At 39.9% G+C, this 16441-nt stretch overlaps 1 protein-coding gene across 2 annotated transcripts in view; it reads right to left on the reverse strand.

The window, feature by feature from the left end:
* cd302 (CD302 molecule) overlaps positions 1-16441 on the reverse strand; it is a 45874-nt gene that overhangs the window by 21792 nt on the left and 7641 nt on the right. For both annotated transcript variants that reach the window (XM_072579433.1, XM_072579432.1), the window contains 2 exons: positions 14576-14695; positions 6908-7090 (listed from right to left, as the gene is read on the reverse strand). In XM_072579433.1, coding sequence (XP_072435534.1) covers positions 6908-7090; positions 14576-14695 — 303 coding nt within the window. The remainder of the gene's footprint in view (positions 1-6907; positions 7091-14575; positions 14696-16441) is intronic.

Here is a 16441-nt window from a genome sequence, read left to right on the forward strand (position 1 = left end):
ACAATGATATAAAGTATTAACTACCGATTTTTGAATTCCATTGTCTGGTCTAATACTTTCTAAAATGGAGCTTTCCATTTACAAATGGTTTTTAAAAAGGGGCCAAAATTACAGAATTAAGATGGCCACAGTGATCACCTGATTACAATTTGGACTGGTTCTATGAAACCAATGTGAATTGAACAAGATACAGCCAAGATGAAATGTACATTTTCCCAAAGGGTAATCAAGTGAACTAGCAAGTCCATAGGGCATGACTCAGATTTTGATTTACACCTGAGAATGTTCATGTTGAAAAAGAAACTTCGTTTATAATTAGGAATCCTAAAAACATACCTCCCACAGACATGGGATATACAAAGCTTGTAGTTCAAGGCGCTACTTTTAAACACAGAAAGCAAACAGGACCAAGGATGCAGCACTGATCATATGCTGAGTATTCTTTTATCAAGAGGAGAAAGCAACCAGTGACCGTATTGATTGAAAGATACCAATGAACCAACCGTGGTCTCAGGTTAAAACCTTTCAATTCAAGAACAATTTTAGGATTCTAAAGTGTACATTCCTCTATGCTGGACACTGTGCTCTTTTGTGAGTGAGTGAGAGAGTCAGAATGTGAGAGAAACTGAGATTGTGTGCATTTATCTGCATCGATTGTTCACGTGTCTCTGGGTATTTGCGCCATATGAACACGCATGAATATATGAACAAGGATCAACAATGGCCGAACTGATTCTAACCTCCACTCTATACCCAGCACTGACTCACAGAGGTAGTGGTGAGTTTGTGTACAGCGACATTGGCATCAGTGATGTAGACCCAGAGCGGACTCTTAGCTGTAGAATCAATTTCAGGCCAATATGGGACCTAGTGGCATCGGTGGTGGCTGCGTTGGTGAGGTTTAGCAAGGACTCATGGTGGCAGCATTGATGGAGGTGAGATGGTGCCAGAGAGTGGCAACTCTTGTTCCAGCGGCATGGTGAAGGGACTTGTGGCTGGCCACTCCAGGCCCATGGCTGAGCATTTAACAAGGACTGTAAAGGTGAACTTCATTTTCTTTATTTTTCTGCCTTTATATCCTATGTTTTGGTTTATTTTTGTGTTTTAAGATGGTGCCCGGGAGTGGCAACATTATACAACACTTCACTGTATTTTGTAGCAAAATATACATGACAATAAATAAACAAATTAATAAAAAACAACATTTCTGCACTCCAAGTATCTTTTATACCCTTAGTAATCAAGAATCTACCTTTACCTTAAAAACACTTCTGAATTCTGATTCTGAATCCATTGCCTTTCAAGGAAGAGTATTCCAAAAGCTACTCAACCCTCACTTTTTATCCCTTATCAATGTCTTAAATAGGTACCCTCTTATTTTTAACTGTAACTCCTAGTTCAGGATTCTCCCACAAAAGGAAACATCCTTTCATCCACCCAGTCAAGTTCCCTCAGGATAGTGAGTGTTTGACTATATCCACCCAAAGGTGACTTCAGAGGTCTAAAACTATTTAGTGTTTCCTCATAAGGCAATCCACTCATTTCAAATATTGGTCGAGTAAAGTGTCTCTGAACTGCTTCCAACACAATAACATCCTTCCACAAGTATGACAACCAGTACTGTATAAAGTACTCCAGATGTAGACTCACCCAAGCTCTGTATAACCTTCCACTCTTGCACTCAGTTGCCCTCACAATAAAACAGGGCTTTCCATTTGCTTTCCTGACGACAAAACCGTGTTGGCTTTACCTGACTGTCTTGTGCTTATCCAAATGCCCTGTATTTCTATCTTTAATAATAGCTTTTAATATTTTCCCTATGACTGATAACTGGCCTGCAGTTTCCTGCTTTCTGCCACTCTTCCCTCTTTGAAGGAAGGAGTTACATTAGCTACATTCCAGTGTAAAGGAACTTGCCCTGAATCCAATGACTTTTGGAAAATTAAAACCAATGCAACCATTATCTCACTAGTTTCTTATTTTAAGACCCTAGCATGAAATCCATCAGGAGTCAGGAATGGTCAATTTGCAGTTTTAACAATTTACTCAAGTAACAATTTATTACTTCCTTGGTAATGTAATTTTCTTGAAATTCTTCCTCCCTTACAATTTTTAATTTAAAGCTATTTCTGGGTTGTTACTTGTATTATTTTTAGTGAAGACGAACACAAAATTCTCCAATTCATATGCCATCTCTTTATCCTCCATTAGTAGTTCTTCAGACTTTGTTTAATATAGAATCAATACGTAATTTGTTAACTCTCTTTTATAAATATCTAAGGAACCTTTCCCATCTAATTTTATATTGTTGACTAACTTCATCTTGTACTCTAATTTTTCTCCTCCTCATTAATCTTTTAGAAACTTTTTGCAGTTGTTTATATTCTACCCAATCCCCTGATTGCCACCTATCTTTGCACAATTCCGTGTCTGTTCATTGAATATGATACTATTTTTGACTTTTTTTAGTTAACCATGGAGGACAGGTCAGTCCTTAGAGTTTCTCTTAATTTTTAAAATCATCCATTCTGTGCTTCCTGAAATAAATCCTTAAATGGTTGCTGCTGCATCTCCACTGACCTACCCCTTATTCTAAACTGCTACTTCACTTTCACTCGGCCTGCTTTCATGCTGTCATAACTGCCCCTTGTTTAAATTCAAAATGGTAGTCTTGGACCCACACTTCTCTCCCTTAATCTGTACGTAAATTTCAATCATAATGATCACTGCTAACCTGGGCTGCTTTCATGGAGATCAATAATTAATCCTATCCCATTAGTCAAAATCAGATCTAGTTCAACATTTCTGTTTGGTGCTAAAAGCATGCTGATCTAAGAAACAGTCCCAAAAATATTCAATTAATTCATCATCGAGACTACGTTTTCCCATCTAGTCTTTATGTCGGTTAAAATCTCCCATGATTGATTGCTGTGCCATTTTTGACAATTCCCATTATTTTTTTCTTGATATCCTGTCCTACCATGTAATTACTGGTAGGGACCTCTACACAACGCCAAATGAACTCTTCCCTTTATCAATCTTCATCTCTACCAAGACTGCTTCTATATCCTGGCTTCCTGAATTTAAGTCATCCCTCTTTATTGTACATATTTAATCTTCACACATCAGAAGCATTCCTCCACCCATTCCATTGCTTCATGTCCTTCCTAAATGTCACATACCATTCGATATTCTGGTCCTAATCTAGGTCATCCTGTAGCCATGTCTTAGTAAGAGCTACTAGATCGTACTTATTTATCTCAATTTATATTATTAGTTCATCTATCTTGTTTCAAATGCCATTTGTATTCAAATGCAGTGCCTTAATTTTTAATTTTGTAATTTCTAATTCTATCCACTGGTTTTCTCAGACCTGCATTCTCTGTCCTTTCTTGTCATTGTCTGTTTATCATTTTCAACATTAATTCCTGTCTCCGTTGCCTTTTTTCCCTCTATTTGACTCATCATAAATTCTCAAATTTGGGCCTTTGTCCTCATTATTTAGATTAAAACCTTCTCTACTTCTCTCATTATGTACACCATCCTAATAGGATAAATTACATTTCAGAGATTTTATGCTTGACATTGCATCTTTATTGGAGAAAGTGAGGAATGTAGATACTGGAGATTAGAGCTGAAAATGTGTTGCTGGAAAAGCGCAGCAGGTCAGGCAGCATCCAAGGAACAGGAGAATCAACGTTTCGGGCATCATTCCTGAAGAAGGGCTGATGCCCGAAACATCGATTCTCCTGTTCCTTGGATGCTGCCTGACCTGCTGCGCTTTTCCAGCAACACATTTTCAGCATTGCATCTTTATTACTTTTCACAGTTGAGGAAATAAAATTACTCTCTCTCAAAAAACTCTTTGTACTGGTCTTATTATTATTTCTTGTGAAAACAGTTAAATGCATATTAATTAGGGCACTGTACCAAAAAGAATGTACACGTTTGCTGGGCTAACTGGGGAGGTTGAAACAAAAAAAAAGAGGCCAACCGATTCACCCCTCCCCAACTGTTCACACCATTAGGCATTTAAAGAATTCTCATTTTGCAACATATTTATTCACTCTCTTAAGGAATAAATCCCAACAGATAAAGTGGTATTACTGCTGATAACAGCTGAAGTTAAGGATATTAGATTAAAAGAAGAGGCTTATAATTTTGCCAAAAAGAATGGTAAAACAGAGAAGTGGGTGGGTTTTATAATTCAGCAAGAGGCAACAAAATCTGACAAAAGAGATCATAAAAAGGAGATTAGAGCATAAAGCTGGATCTTCAAAACCAAAGGCTGGAGAAATTATGATGGGGATTATGGACATGGTAGAAACATTGGTGAATTTACTGCATCTGGCTTCATGGTAGAAAATACAAGAACATTCCAGAAGTCATGAAGAAGCAAAAATGTAGCAAAGGACTCAAGTGGTTAACAGTGCAACTAGATACTTGATAATCAATTTGCTGGCCACCAAGAAATACTACAATTTATGATGACAGATGTGTTATCATGTTTGGCAAAACTGGGTAAAAGGGTTTTTTGATGTAGCTAATAGGCTCAATAAGGAGATGCTTCTGCATGTCATGCACTTGGATTTCCATAAAGCATTAAACAGGTTAATATGTTTGCATGGATTAAGAGTGGTTAATGGAAAGACGACAGTAGAAATAGACCAGCCATGTTCAGTTGGCAATACTGTAATTAGTGGAATACTACAAGGATCAAGGCTTGAGTCTAAGTTATTTATAACCCGTATTAATGACTTAGGTGAACGGATTGAATGTAACATATTAAAAGTTCCAAACAACACAAGGTTAAGTGAGAAAGTAAACTATGAGGATTAAAAAGCCTGAAAAAGGATTAGACCAGATTAAGTGAGGAGGAATATTGCAAATGGAGTATTGAGTAGCGAAAATGTGAAGTTACCCATTTTGGAAAGAAAGGAAAATCAGAACACATTTTAAGTAGTGAGAAACTGTCAAATATTGGCAGTCAGAGGGATTTCCTGTCCTGATACACACATTACAGAAAGGTGTCATGCAGATACAGCAAACAATTAAGATTACTTCACTGTAAAGGAATTGGGAGTTTAGAGAGGCAGGAAAAAAAAATCTTGCTGCATTTGTATAGGGAGTCAATGAGACTACATATGGAGCACTGTACTCAGTTTTGATCTCATTACCCAAGAAAGGCTGTGTGCATTTTTGGAGGTTGTGCAATCAAAATTCAGTAGACAAATATCTAAGTTGAGGAAATTGGCCTAAGAACAGACATTGAATAAACTAGATCTTTATTCCTTAAAATTTGAGAAAATGGAGAGGTGATTTAGTTGAAACATATAAAATTCTTAAGGGATTTGGTGAGATAGATGCTGGGAGGATGCTTCCCCTAAATTGGGAGTCGAGAACTCTGAATAAGGAACCAGCCACTTAGGGCTGAGATTAGGAGACGTTTGACACTTAAAAAGGTGTTCTGAACATGTGGAATTCTCTAAACCAGCAAGCTATGATGTTTAGTTGTTGAATGCATTCATGTCAGAGTTTGACAGATAGTTGGACAGAAATAGAATCAAGTGACAGGAATATGGGAATAGTGCAGTAAGATGTATCTGGTGACCACTGCAAACTTTGTTGAAATCGGGTCAACTCATTTTGGAGCCTTAAAAATAAAGGAGAAGAGATTTTCATTCCATCTGCTGAAATCAAATTTAGATCACATATGTGGACGGTCAGTTGTACCTATTGTACCTAAACCTATTATGCAAGTCAAATATGTTCAAACAAATGGTAAAATATAAAATTTCATTTCAAATAGCATATAGTCTGTAAATAGAAACAGTCACAATGCATGGTAGGACAAAAAGTCTGTTTCTATGCTGTATGATGCTAAGAAAATAACCAATACAGTGTCACAGTTTATTATAATGCTTAATCCAGTAAAACAGCTGAAGTTCCAAGTATATTGTTACGACACGGGGTACACCCTCTTGCTTAATTTAAACCAGTAACACAGAAAAGATTTATCCTGTGCAATAATCTGAAAATTTGAGAGGCCAAGAACTATTTAAAGGAAAAATTAACTACTTTATTTCTTAAAGTATAACAAAGAATAATTAACTAATAACTCCTTCCTCTAACCTATCTTTTACCTCCCCTTCTATAATACGAGTCTGATAAAACCCCCTAATTAAGATTTACCAAAAATTCAAATTTTCAAAACCAGCCAGCTGTCGAATCTTCTATTTGGATCTTCTTGTGTGTTCTTTTCTTCTTAGGGATAATACTTCACAGGTTACTGATTGATAAAAGTACCTTTAAGACAGCTATTTTTCAGGCAATCTCATACATGTTGGTGGCTTGGCAGTTCTCCTCCTAACTGTTCATTTTTCCCGAATATTATACCCCCAAAGCATTGGATCGTCTCACTGGCTTTAAGATTGTCAACATACTAAATTCAAACTTGATTGGAGTTTGGTATTTTTTGGGGTAGAATTTAAACTGATTGGCCTAATTCAAATTTGTTTTGCTGTCTCCAGGCAACCAGCTAATCAAGTTGTTCGACCAAATGTTACATTATATCTTTTTCAGAACACTTGGTGCTGTCAGGTAGTTCTCCTAGCTTTTAACTCTCTTAAGAAGCTACAGTGTACCCACATCTTCACAACAATATTGCATCACTTATCCGATTCAGAATCAGTGTATACAAGGCAACAAGAGAATCTTTATAAAACATCTCAATATCTATTGAATTGAGTCGGACTTTAACAAACTGCAACAGAAATGGACAATGCATCTCCCAAGAATGCAAGTATATACTGAGATGATAAACTCAATAAAACTTTCCTTAAATCTACTTGATGATGGCAAACAAAAAACATGGTGTTTTGCGAAGATTAGCTTGAATTCTACTCACTTGTTGTTGTTTCACATGCCACTGATCTTCCAAAGTTTTCATCACAATTGACTGTTTTCCACTTCCCTGACTCTGTGTCCATAACGACACATATATCGGCATCAAAAGTTTCTCCAGGCAATTCCCCAGAAGCCCAGTTTGAGTAATTTACTTTAGATTCATCAAGCCATCTCATGGTGCTACCTAAAACAAAAAGTTAGTGCATGGTATAATCAAGCAGGAAATTCATGTGACACTGATCTACTGGCACAGTTCTACTTGCAACGCATTTTATGCTCCACTGCATTTCTTGTGAACTGCCAATAAATGTTGTGGAGCTAGTGCTTATGGACAGGAACAAAGAGCTTCAGTTCATGTCACTACCTAGTGACAAAGCAGCAGCAACTCCCTGACACAAATATGGCACTACCAAACAATCACACGGCAGAACACATTGAGGCTTACTTTCCTTCTGAGCAGCTACTGCCTCCCTTTCCCTACACAACACTGAGTCAGTGAGAAGTTGTGATGGATTGCAAGAAATAGCCAAGGTGGCACAAGTGATTGGCTGTCACTTTTAAAAAATAAAGATATTTGCCTCCTTACTCTCCACGGGAGTCGTACCGGAGGATTGGAAGGAGGTGAATGTTGTTCCTCTTTTCAAGAAGGGTAATAGGGAAACCGCTGGCAATTATAGACTAGTCAGTCTTACGTCTGTAGTCAGCAATGTTTTGGAAAAAATTAAGGGATAGGATTTATGACTATTTGGCAAAGCATAACTTAATTAAAGGCAGTCAGCATGGCTTTGAGAGGGGCAGGTCATGCCTCACAAATCTTATTGAGTTCTTTGAGGAGGTGTCAAGACAGGTCAATGACGGTCGAGCAGTGGATGTGGTGTATATAGATTTCAGCAAGGCATTTGATAAAGATCCCCATGGTAGACTCATTCATAAAGTCAGGAAGTATGGGATACAGGGAGATTTGGCTATATGGATTCAGAATTGGCTGGCTAACAGAAGGCAGAGAGAGTGGTTGTAGATAGAAAATATTCTGCCTGGAGGACAGTGTTGAGTGGGGTCCTGCAGGGCTCTGTTCTTGGGCCTCTGCTCTTTGTAGTTTTTATAAATGACTTGGATGAGGAGGTTGAAGGGTGGGTTAGTAAATTTGCAGATGACACAAAGGTTGGAGGTGTCATCGATAATATAGAGGGCTATTGCAGGCTGCAGCGCGACATAGACAGGATGCAGAGGTGGGCTGAGAGAGTTCAACCTGGAAAAATGCGAAGTGATGCATTTTGGAAGGTCAAGCTCGAATGCTGAATATAGGATTAAAGCCAGGATTCTTGGCAGTGTGGAGGAACAGAGGCATCTGGGTGTGCAAGTACATAGATCCCTCAAAGTTGCCACCCAAGTGGATAGGGTTGTTAAGAAAGCATATGGTGTTTTGTCTTTCATTAACAGGGGAATAGAGTTTAAGAGCAGTGAGGTTTTGCTGCAGCTCTACAATTCCCTGGTGAGGCCACACTTGGAATACTGTGTCCAGTTCTAGTTGCCCTACTATAGGAAAGAAAGAGAGGCTTTGGGAAAGGTGCAAAGAAGGTTTACCAGGATGCTGTCTGGACTGGAGGGCTTGCCTTATGAAGAAAGATTGAATAGGCTCGGACTTTTCTCTCTGGAGAGAAGGAGGAAGAGAGGAGACCTGATCGAGGTGTACAAAACAATGAGAGGAATAGATAGAGTCAATAGCCAGAGACTTTTCCCCAGGACAGGATTGACTGGTACGAGAAGTCATAGTTTGAAGATATTAGGAGGAAGGTATAAAAGAGATGTCAGAAGTAATTTTTTTTTAAATGCAGAGAGTTGTGAATGCATGGAATGCATTACCAGCAGTGGTGGTGGAAGCAGAGTCACTGGGGACATTTAAGCGACTGCTGGACATGCACATGGATAGCAGTGAGTGAGGGGTGCGTAGGTTGTTACTATGTTACATTGGCCATGCTAAATTGCCCGTAGTGTTAGGTGAAAGGGTAAATGTAGGGGGGTGGGTTGCGCTTCGGTGGGTCGGTGTGGACTTGTTGGGCCGAAGGGCCTGTTTCCACACTGTAAGTAATCTAATCTAACAGTTCATTATTTGCAGTGACTGGACAATTTGGACTGGATCTTTTAAAGAAAAGAATGATAATTGTTATAATTTAATATTAATTTGTTGACTTCTTTGTTTCTTCTTTCTTCAAGTTTTATTTCTCATCACACATCCTGATTTCTTCAGCTCTGGTGTTAGAAGACTCTCAGTCAGAAATTCCTCAGCTACTGCAAGATACTACTGCTTGACAATGATGCAGTCGCGATTCAAGTTGAAGGGACAAATCAATGTTTTTTCCCCGACCTATTCCTTTACCGTATCACTTAATTTAAATTTGTAACATTTAGGATGATGTAACTGATTGTAACATGAATGTGTGAACAGCAATGGTCTTGAATTTGAATACCTGAGTTCAAATGTTAACTTTGGCACTGGATTATTTGTATCAGTGAAATAATCAGAGAACTTAATTTAGGTGATAATAATCAACTATTTTGAGTATTGACAAATTGAATACATTAATATCATGAACAGGTCTTTACTAAGTAAATAAGCTATTTTACTGCAACATCAACAGGTTGACAATCTAACATTATGCTTTTTATGGTACATTGTTAGTTGTGACAAAGTTAATTTTGGTAAGCATATTGTGGAAATGACAAAGAAGTCCAAAGGATTAGCAAACTTTAGAAATCTTGGAAAGGGAATGTGATAATACGTCAACAAAGCTTATTAGATGTTTTTAAAACATTTAGAGATAGGAGTTAAGAGCAAGATTTACAGATTAGCAACTATCATGACAAAGTGCAGTAGCCTGCTTTGTGTCCCATTAAAGGGGTGTTATTTATTTCTGTTTCCCAAACAATCAATGTCCCTTCTTAAAAGATTGAATCAGAGACTGATGTTAAGGTGTAAAATCCATTAATAGCATTCTCCAGAATTATTTTTCTGATTTACATCAACAACTTAAACATCAACTCAATGTCATGAAAATAATCCACAGTTCATTTTTGACATGTGCTTCAAAATGCCCCAGCAAAACTTGTACCAATGTGAAGCAAAGGAAAAGACTTTCAGCGACCGAAGTTATCAAATGAAGTAGTAAAATGGTCGATCAGAGCTTCAGGACATCACTGGATAAGTTTCTCAGGAAAATATCTTCAGTCCAAGCACTTGTAGCTGCTCCATCAATAACATTTCCTCCATATTAAGTTCTGTAGGACAGTAGAATTATGTGCTGAGGACATCAAGAGTACAACTCCTTTCACAACTCATTTGGTAATGAAATAACACTAATCCACAGCAAAAATTGGTTAACGTTCAGCCTTGAGCTGACAATTGGCAGATTACAGTCACATCACAAATTACAGATGATTACCTGTATCAAGACACAGACTAGCCACCATCCATTGATCTTCAATGTCACTGTAATTGCATTATTCTTCATCATCAACATTTATCAAAAGCTTAAATGGCTTGACAGATACAAGAATGATGTAAAAACAATGACTGCAGATGCTGGAAACCAGATTCTGGATTAGTGGTGCTGGAAGAGCACAGCAATTCAGGCAGCATCCAAGTAGCTTCGAAATCGATGTTTCGGGCAAAAGCCCTTCATCAGGAATAAAGGCAGTGAGCCTGAAGTGTGGAGAGATAAGCTAGAGGAGGGTGGGGGTGGGGATAAAGTAGCATAGAGTACAATGGGTGAGTGGGGGAGGGGATGAAGGTGATAGGTCAGGGAGGAGAGGGTGGAGTGGATAGGTGGAAAAGGAGATAGGCAGGTAGGAAAATTCGGACAAGTCATGGGGACAGTGCTGAGCTGGAGGTTTAGAACTAGGGTGAGGTGGGGGAAGGGGAAATGAGGAAACTGTTGAAGTTCACACTGATGCCCTGGGGTTGAAGTGTTCCGAGGCGGAAGATGAGGCGTTCTTCCTCCAGGTGTCTGGTGGTGAGGGAGCGACGGTGAAGGAGGCCCAGGACCTCCATGTCCTCGGCAAAGTGGGAGGGGGAGTTGAAATGTTGGGGCACGGGGCGGTGTGGTTGATTGGTGCGGGTGTCCTTGAAATGTTCCCTAAAGCGCTCTGCTAGGAGGCGCCCAGTCTCCCCAATGTAGAGGAGACTGCATCAGGAGCAACGGATACAATAAATGATATTAGTGGATGTGCAAGTAAAACTTTGATGGATGTGGAAGGCTCCTGTAGGGCCTTGGATAGAGGTGAGGGCGCAGGTTTTACAGTTCCTGCGGTGGCAGGGGAAAGTGCCAGGATTGGAGGGTGGGTTGTAGGGGGGTGTGGACCTGACCAGGTAGTCACGGAGGAACGGTCTTTGCGGAAGGCAGAAAGGGGTGGGGAGGGAAATATATCCCTGGTGGTGGGGTCTATTTGGAGGTGGCGGAAATGTCGGCGGATGATTTGGTTTATGCGAAGGTTGGTAGGGTGGAAGGTGAGCACCAGGGGCGTTCTGTCCTTGTTACGGTTGGAGGGGTGGGGTCTGAGGGCAGAGGTGCGGGATGTAGACGAGATGCGTTGGAGGGCATCTTTAACCACGTGAGAAGGGAAATTGCGGTCTCTAAAGAAGGAGGCCATCTGGTGTGTTCTGTGGTGGAACTGGTCCTCCTGGGAGCAGATATGGCGGAGGCGGAGGAATTGGGAATACGGGATGGCATTTTTGCAAGAGGTAGGGTGGGAAGAGGTGTAATCCAGGTAGCTGTGGGAGTCGGTGGGTTTGTAAAAACTGTCAGTGTCAAGTCGGTCGTCATTAATGGAGATGGAGAGGTCCAGGAAGGGGAAGGAGCTGTCAGAGATGGACCAGGTAAATTTAAGGTCAGGGTGGAAAGTGTTGGTGATATTGATGAATTGCTCAACCTCCTCGCGGGAGCACAAAGTGGCACCAATACAGTCATCAATGTAACGGAGGAAGAGGTGGGGAGTGGTGCCGGTGTAATTACAGAAGATCAACTGCTCTACGTAGCCAACAAAGAGACAGGCATAGCTGGGGCCCATACGTGTGCCCATGGCTACCCCTTTGAATCCTCCCACTTCCTCTAGACCAAAGGACAAATTGTTAAGGGTGAGGATCAGTTCGGCCAAACAAATGAGAGTGTTGGTGGAAGGGTACTGTTGGGGACGTCTGGAGAGGAAAAAACGGAGGGCTTGGAGGCCCTGGTCATAGCAGATGGAGGTGTAGAGGGATTGGATATCCATGGTGAAGATGAGGCATTGGGGGCCAGGGAAATGGAAGTCTTGGAGGAGGTGGAGGGTGTCGGTGGTATCTCGAATGTATGTGGGGAGTTCCTGGACTAGGGGGGATAGGACAATGTTGAGGTAGGTAGAGAGGCGTTCCGTGGGGCAGGAGCATGCTGAGACAATGGGTCAGCCAGGGTGGTCAGGCTTGTGGATCTTGGGAAGGAGGTAGAACCGGGCAGTGCGGGGTTCCCGGACTATGAGGTTGGAAGTTGTGGGTGGGAGATCTCCTGAGGTGATGAGGTTCTGTATGGTCTGGGAGATGTTGGTTTGGTGATGGGGGGGTGGGGTCATGGTCGAGGGGGCAGTAGGAAGAGGTGTCCTCGATTTGACATTTGGCTTCAGCGGTGTAGAGGTCAGTGCGCCAGACTACCACTGCGCCCCCTTTATCCGCTGGTTTGATGGTGAGGTTGGGATTGGAGCAGAGGGATTGCAGGGCTGCGCGTTGTGAGGGTGAGAGGTTGGAGTGGGGGAGGGAGGTAGACAGGTTGAGGTGGTTAATGTCCCGGCGACAGTTGGAAATGAAGAGGTCGAGGGCAGGTAATAGGCCAGCGCGGGGTGTTCAGGTGGATGCAGTGTGTTGGAGGTGGGCGAAGGGGTCCTCGGAAGGTGGGTGGGAGTCCTGATTGTGAAAGTAGACAGAGGTGGAGTACTGAACCTCAACAAATGAGCTACAAATCTTTTCAAAACTTGATAATGAAATACTGGGAGACAAACAGTTAAAAGTTAGACAACACAGAAACATTAAAGGAAAGTTAGCATTAAAAAGGTAATTAGGAACAGTAGTGGGTCAGATAACCCATTAAGCCTGCTCCAGCATTCAATTAGATCATGGCTGATCATCTACTTCAATGCCAATGTCATGCATTATCTCCATATTCATTGTTATCATTCGTCTCCATAAGTGTATTGAACATGCTCAACAATAGGGCTTCCAGAGCCTTCTCGGGCAGGGACTTCCAAAAATTCTCCACCCTCTCAGTGAAGAAAGTCTTCCTCATCTCAGTTTAAATTGATGTTCCCCTTATTTGGAGACTTTGTCTGTTGGTTTTAGACTCACCACCCACACAAACAACCACTTTGACATGCCATGTAAATATTTTGTAAGTTTCAACGAAGTCACACTTTCTTCTTCAAAATATTGGCCTCCTTATCTCATAAAACAATCCTGCCATCCCAGAGATAAATCTCAAACTCTTGCACTCTCTCTATGGTACGTAGATAATCAGACCAAAACTGTACACAATAATCCAGATGACGTCTCACCAGTGCACTGCTGAAATATATCTTTACCCCGTACTCAAATTCCTCTGTCATGAAGGCCACATATCATTTGCATTCCTAATTGCTTGCTGCATCTGCATGCTAACTACTTATGAAGAAGGATATCTAGGTCCCATAGGACATCTGCAATTCTTAACCTGCAGATTAAGAAATGTCTTATTACTTTGGTGCTTTTTCTACCAAAGTAAGTAATTTTACATTTCTTCACAATATATTCCATTTGTCACATTTTAGTTCATTCAATTGGCCTGTTTAAGTCTCTTGAAGTTTCCACATAACATGCATTCCCACCTAATTTGGTGTCATTACCAAATTTCAATTTGGAAAACTTGCAGAAGATGCATCAGCTGATGGTGGAATCCATTTTGGATTATTTTAATTTAAAGCTAGCATTGATATTAAAGTCGGAATTGTCTCCTTCTGTGTGGTAGATATTTATTGTTGTATGAGATTAAAGCTCTAATGAATACTGCATTTCACATGGTAAATGTTGGACTTCAATGTCTTTGTTGAATATTTAGTCCAAGTATCTAGTTCTGAAAAGATGCAGTTAGTTTTTGTCAGTCTGTGCTATTCAGCAGTTACCACATATCAATCTGAAGGATTGTTGAATAATCAGCAGCAATAAATGCATAGAAATTAATTAACTTTGCAAGTGGTTGGCATAGCTGCAGACTTCTTGTCAGAACAATAACTTAACAGATCGTGCCAAAAATTATGTTGCGCTGAAAAATCAGTTTTGGCATGGAATTTTGTGATTATGCGAAAAATGCCTCAGTTTTTAAATTTATATAAAAACAATCTGCTGCTTATTTGACAATATGTTTACAATTAATTTAATATGCTTCCTACACAAGATGACATAGGAAAATAAACCAATAATAGCTCAAAATGCAAATACATTTACAGTTGACTTTCTAGCGTATAACTTATTAAATAGGATGAATGAGTATTGGATTATGCTTTACCATTCAAATATTTTGATGGACATTATATAATCAATAAAAACAAATAAAAATTTGGCAAAATTCAGTTACTGTATCTTTTTTACTGCATGAAATGGAAAAAAGCAAATACTTACTGTCTGTATCAAAGACCATGCCCAACCAAATAATTTCAGACTGTACAGTCTTTTTCAACTGGTTAACAATGAAATTGTTTTCCTTTTCATTAAGAATGCTGACAATATTGGCACCTGGGGCTGAGAGAAAAGTAATTGTCACAAACAAAATATGAAAAGTGGTTTCAATTAAATGTTAAATGCTTGGCAAGTTTAATTGCTTCAAAAACTACCTTCAAAACCTATACATTGAAAATGGGATTATTTAATGACGCTGTCTGCATTCCTCAATGTAATGATAAATTTGCCCATGAATTTCAATCATTAACACACATACATGTAGTTAAAGTATGTTAAAACTGTCAAGTTTAATAGAAAAAAGTTTCTATTTAATCATATCTGTATTTCAAACATTAGTTAATAGCTCAAAACAAGTACTTTATAATGGCACAACTAAGATGGTTTTCCTGATGAACAAAATATTCATTTTACAATTCCACTCCACCCCCCCCAAGCTATCAGCTATATTCAATAATATTTGCAAGGTACACAAATGTGCAAAGTATAAAAAGGATTAAAAATATATTTGTATGCTAGTTTTCTGTTACAAAATTTACAATTTTCACGCAAGCAATGACTGAGAACATTTCAGTGAGGCAGGACAATAATATTTTAGAGGAGAGAAAGAAAGTAGTACAACATTGGAAGTTCTCATTGCACAATTTCAGTCAAGGATCTGAGCCATCATGAACAGGAGTTGATTTAACTGCTTGATAGACTGTATTGCAGAAACAGAATGGTCAGCTCTTTGTGGAAACTATGGTGACAAAACCATCAGCATTCACAGTTAACATTTCTGAAATGGCCAGCAACTCGGGGATCTGAATTTTACGATATTTTGGTTCAGTCTGAATTGCACAGAGTATTTTGAAAGGATTTTTATTGTGAGGCCTCGTGAGCTTCTGAGCCATACGTAACTAAACTCACCTCACATCTGATTCTGCTCCATCCTATCATGCAATATGCACAGATCAATTCGCCACTGGTGGATAGCCTCCAAAAGATGGCATCTCTTGTGCCTGCATCATCTTTAAAAGGCCACTATGCTGCTGGGTGAGCAATGGCATTCTGAAGCTGTCCTTCTCCAGACAGAATCTGAACATGCTGGAAAAGGGCAAAATGGTAGGGCAATTCTCTGACAGAGATCTGGAGGGTCCTCATGAAGGGGGTGGTACAAAGAAGAGGCAATCTCTTCCCACAGGAAGCCATGACACTGGACCTTGACAGTCTGTTTCAACATTACTAAAGAGGTCAGTATCATATCCACATAAGGAAATATGGCAGTTCTGGCTATGAAAGTCAATGACTTCTCTGCTGCACTAGGACAAGTGCCACAGTCATTTCTCTGTTACCTCACACTTATTCTCCTCATCCCTGAGCTCATGCTCTATTTCTCTCACTACTGCCTGCAATAGGTTTCCTTACCCACTGTCACTTGCTTCAAACTTCCACATGCACATCCTCCACACTGCCTCCTTACTCCCTTGGAATACCTTACCAGTTTTCACCCATTTGCACCACTCATTTTATTTTAGTTAAAAATCACAACACCAGGTTTAGTCCAACAGGTTTATTTAGAAGTACTAGCTTTCACAGTGCTCTGAATAAACCTCTTTGACGAGAACCTGATGTGTGATTTTTAACTTTGTCCATCCCAGTGCAACACTGGCACCTCTAAATCATGGCTACCACTTTCTTTTCGTAAATAAGACGACAACCCATAACACAAACTTAATTGAGATTTTTGAGGAAATGAAGAAGATGAGGGTAGGGCAGTGGATATTGTCTACATGGACTTTATGCAGACATTTGAGAAGGTCCCTCATG

Source organism: Chiloscyllium punctatum, chromosome 10 (genome assembly GCF_047496795.1).
Source record: "Chiloscyllium punctatum isolate Juve2018m chromosome 10, sChiPun1.3, whole genome shotgun sequence".
Taxonomy (NCBI): domain Eukaryota; kingdom Metazoa; phylum Chordata; class Chondrichthyes; order Orectolobiformes; family Hemiscylliidae; genus Chiloscyllium; species Chiloscyllium punctatum.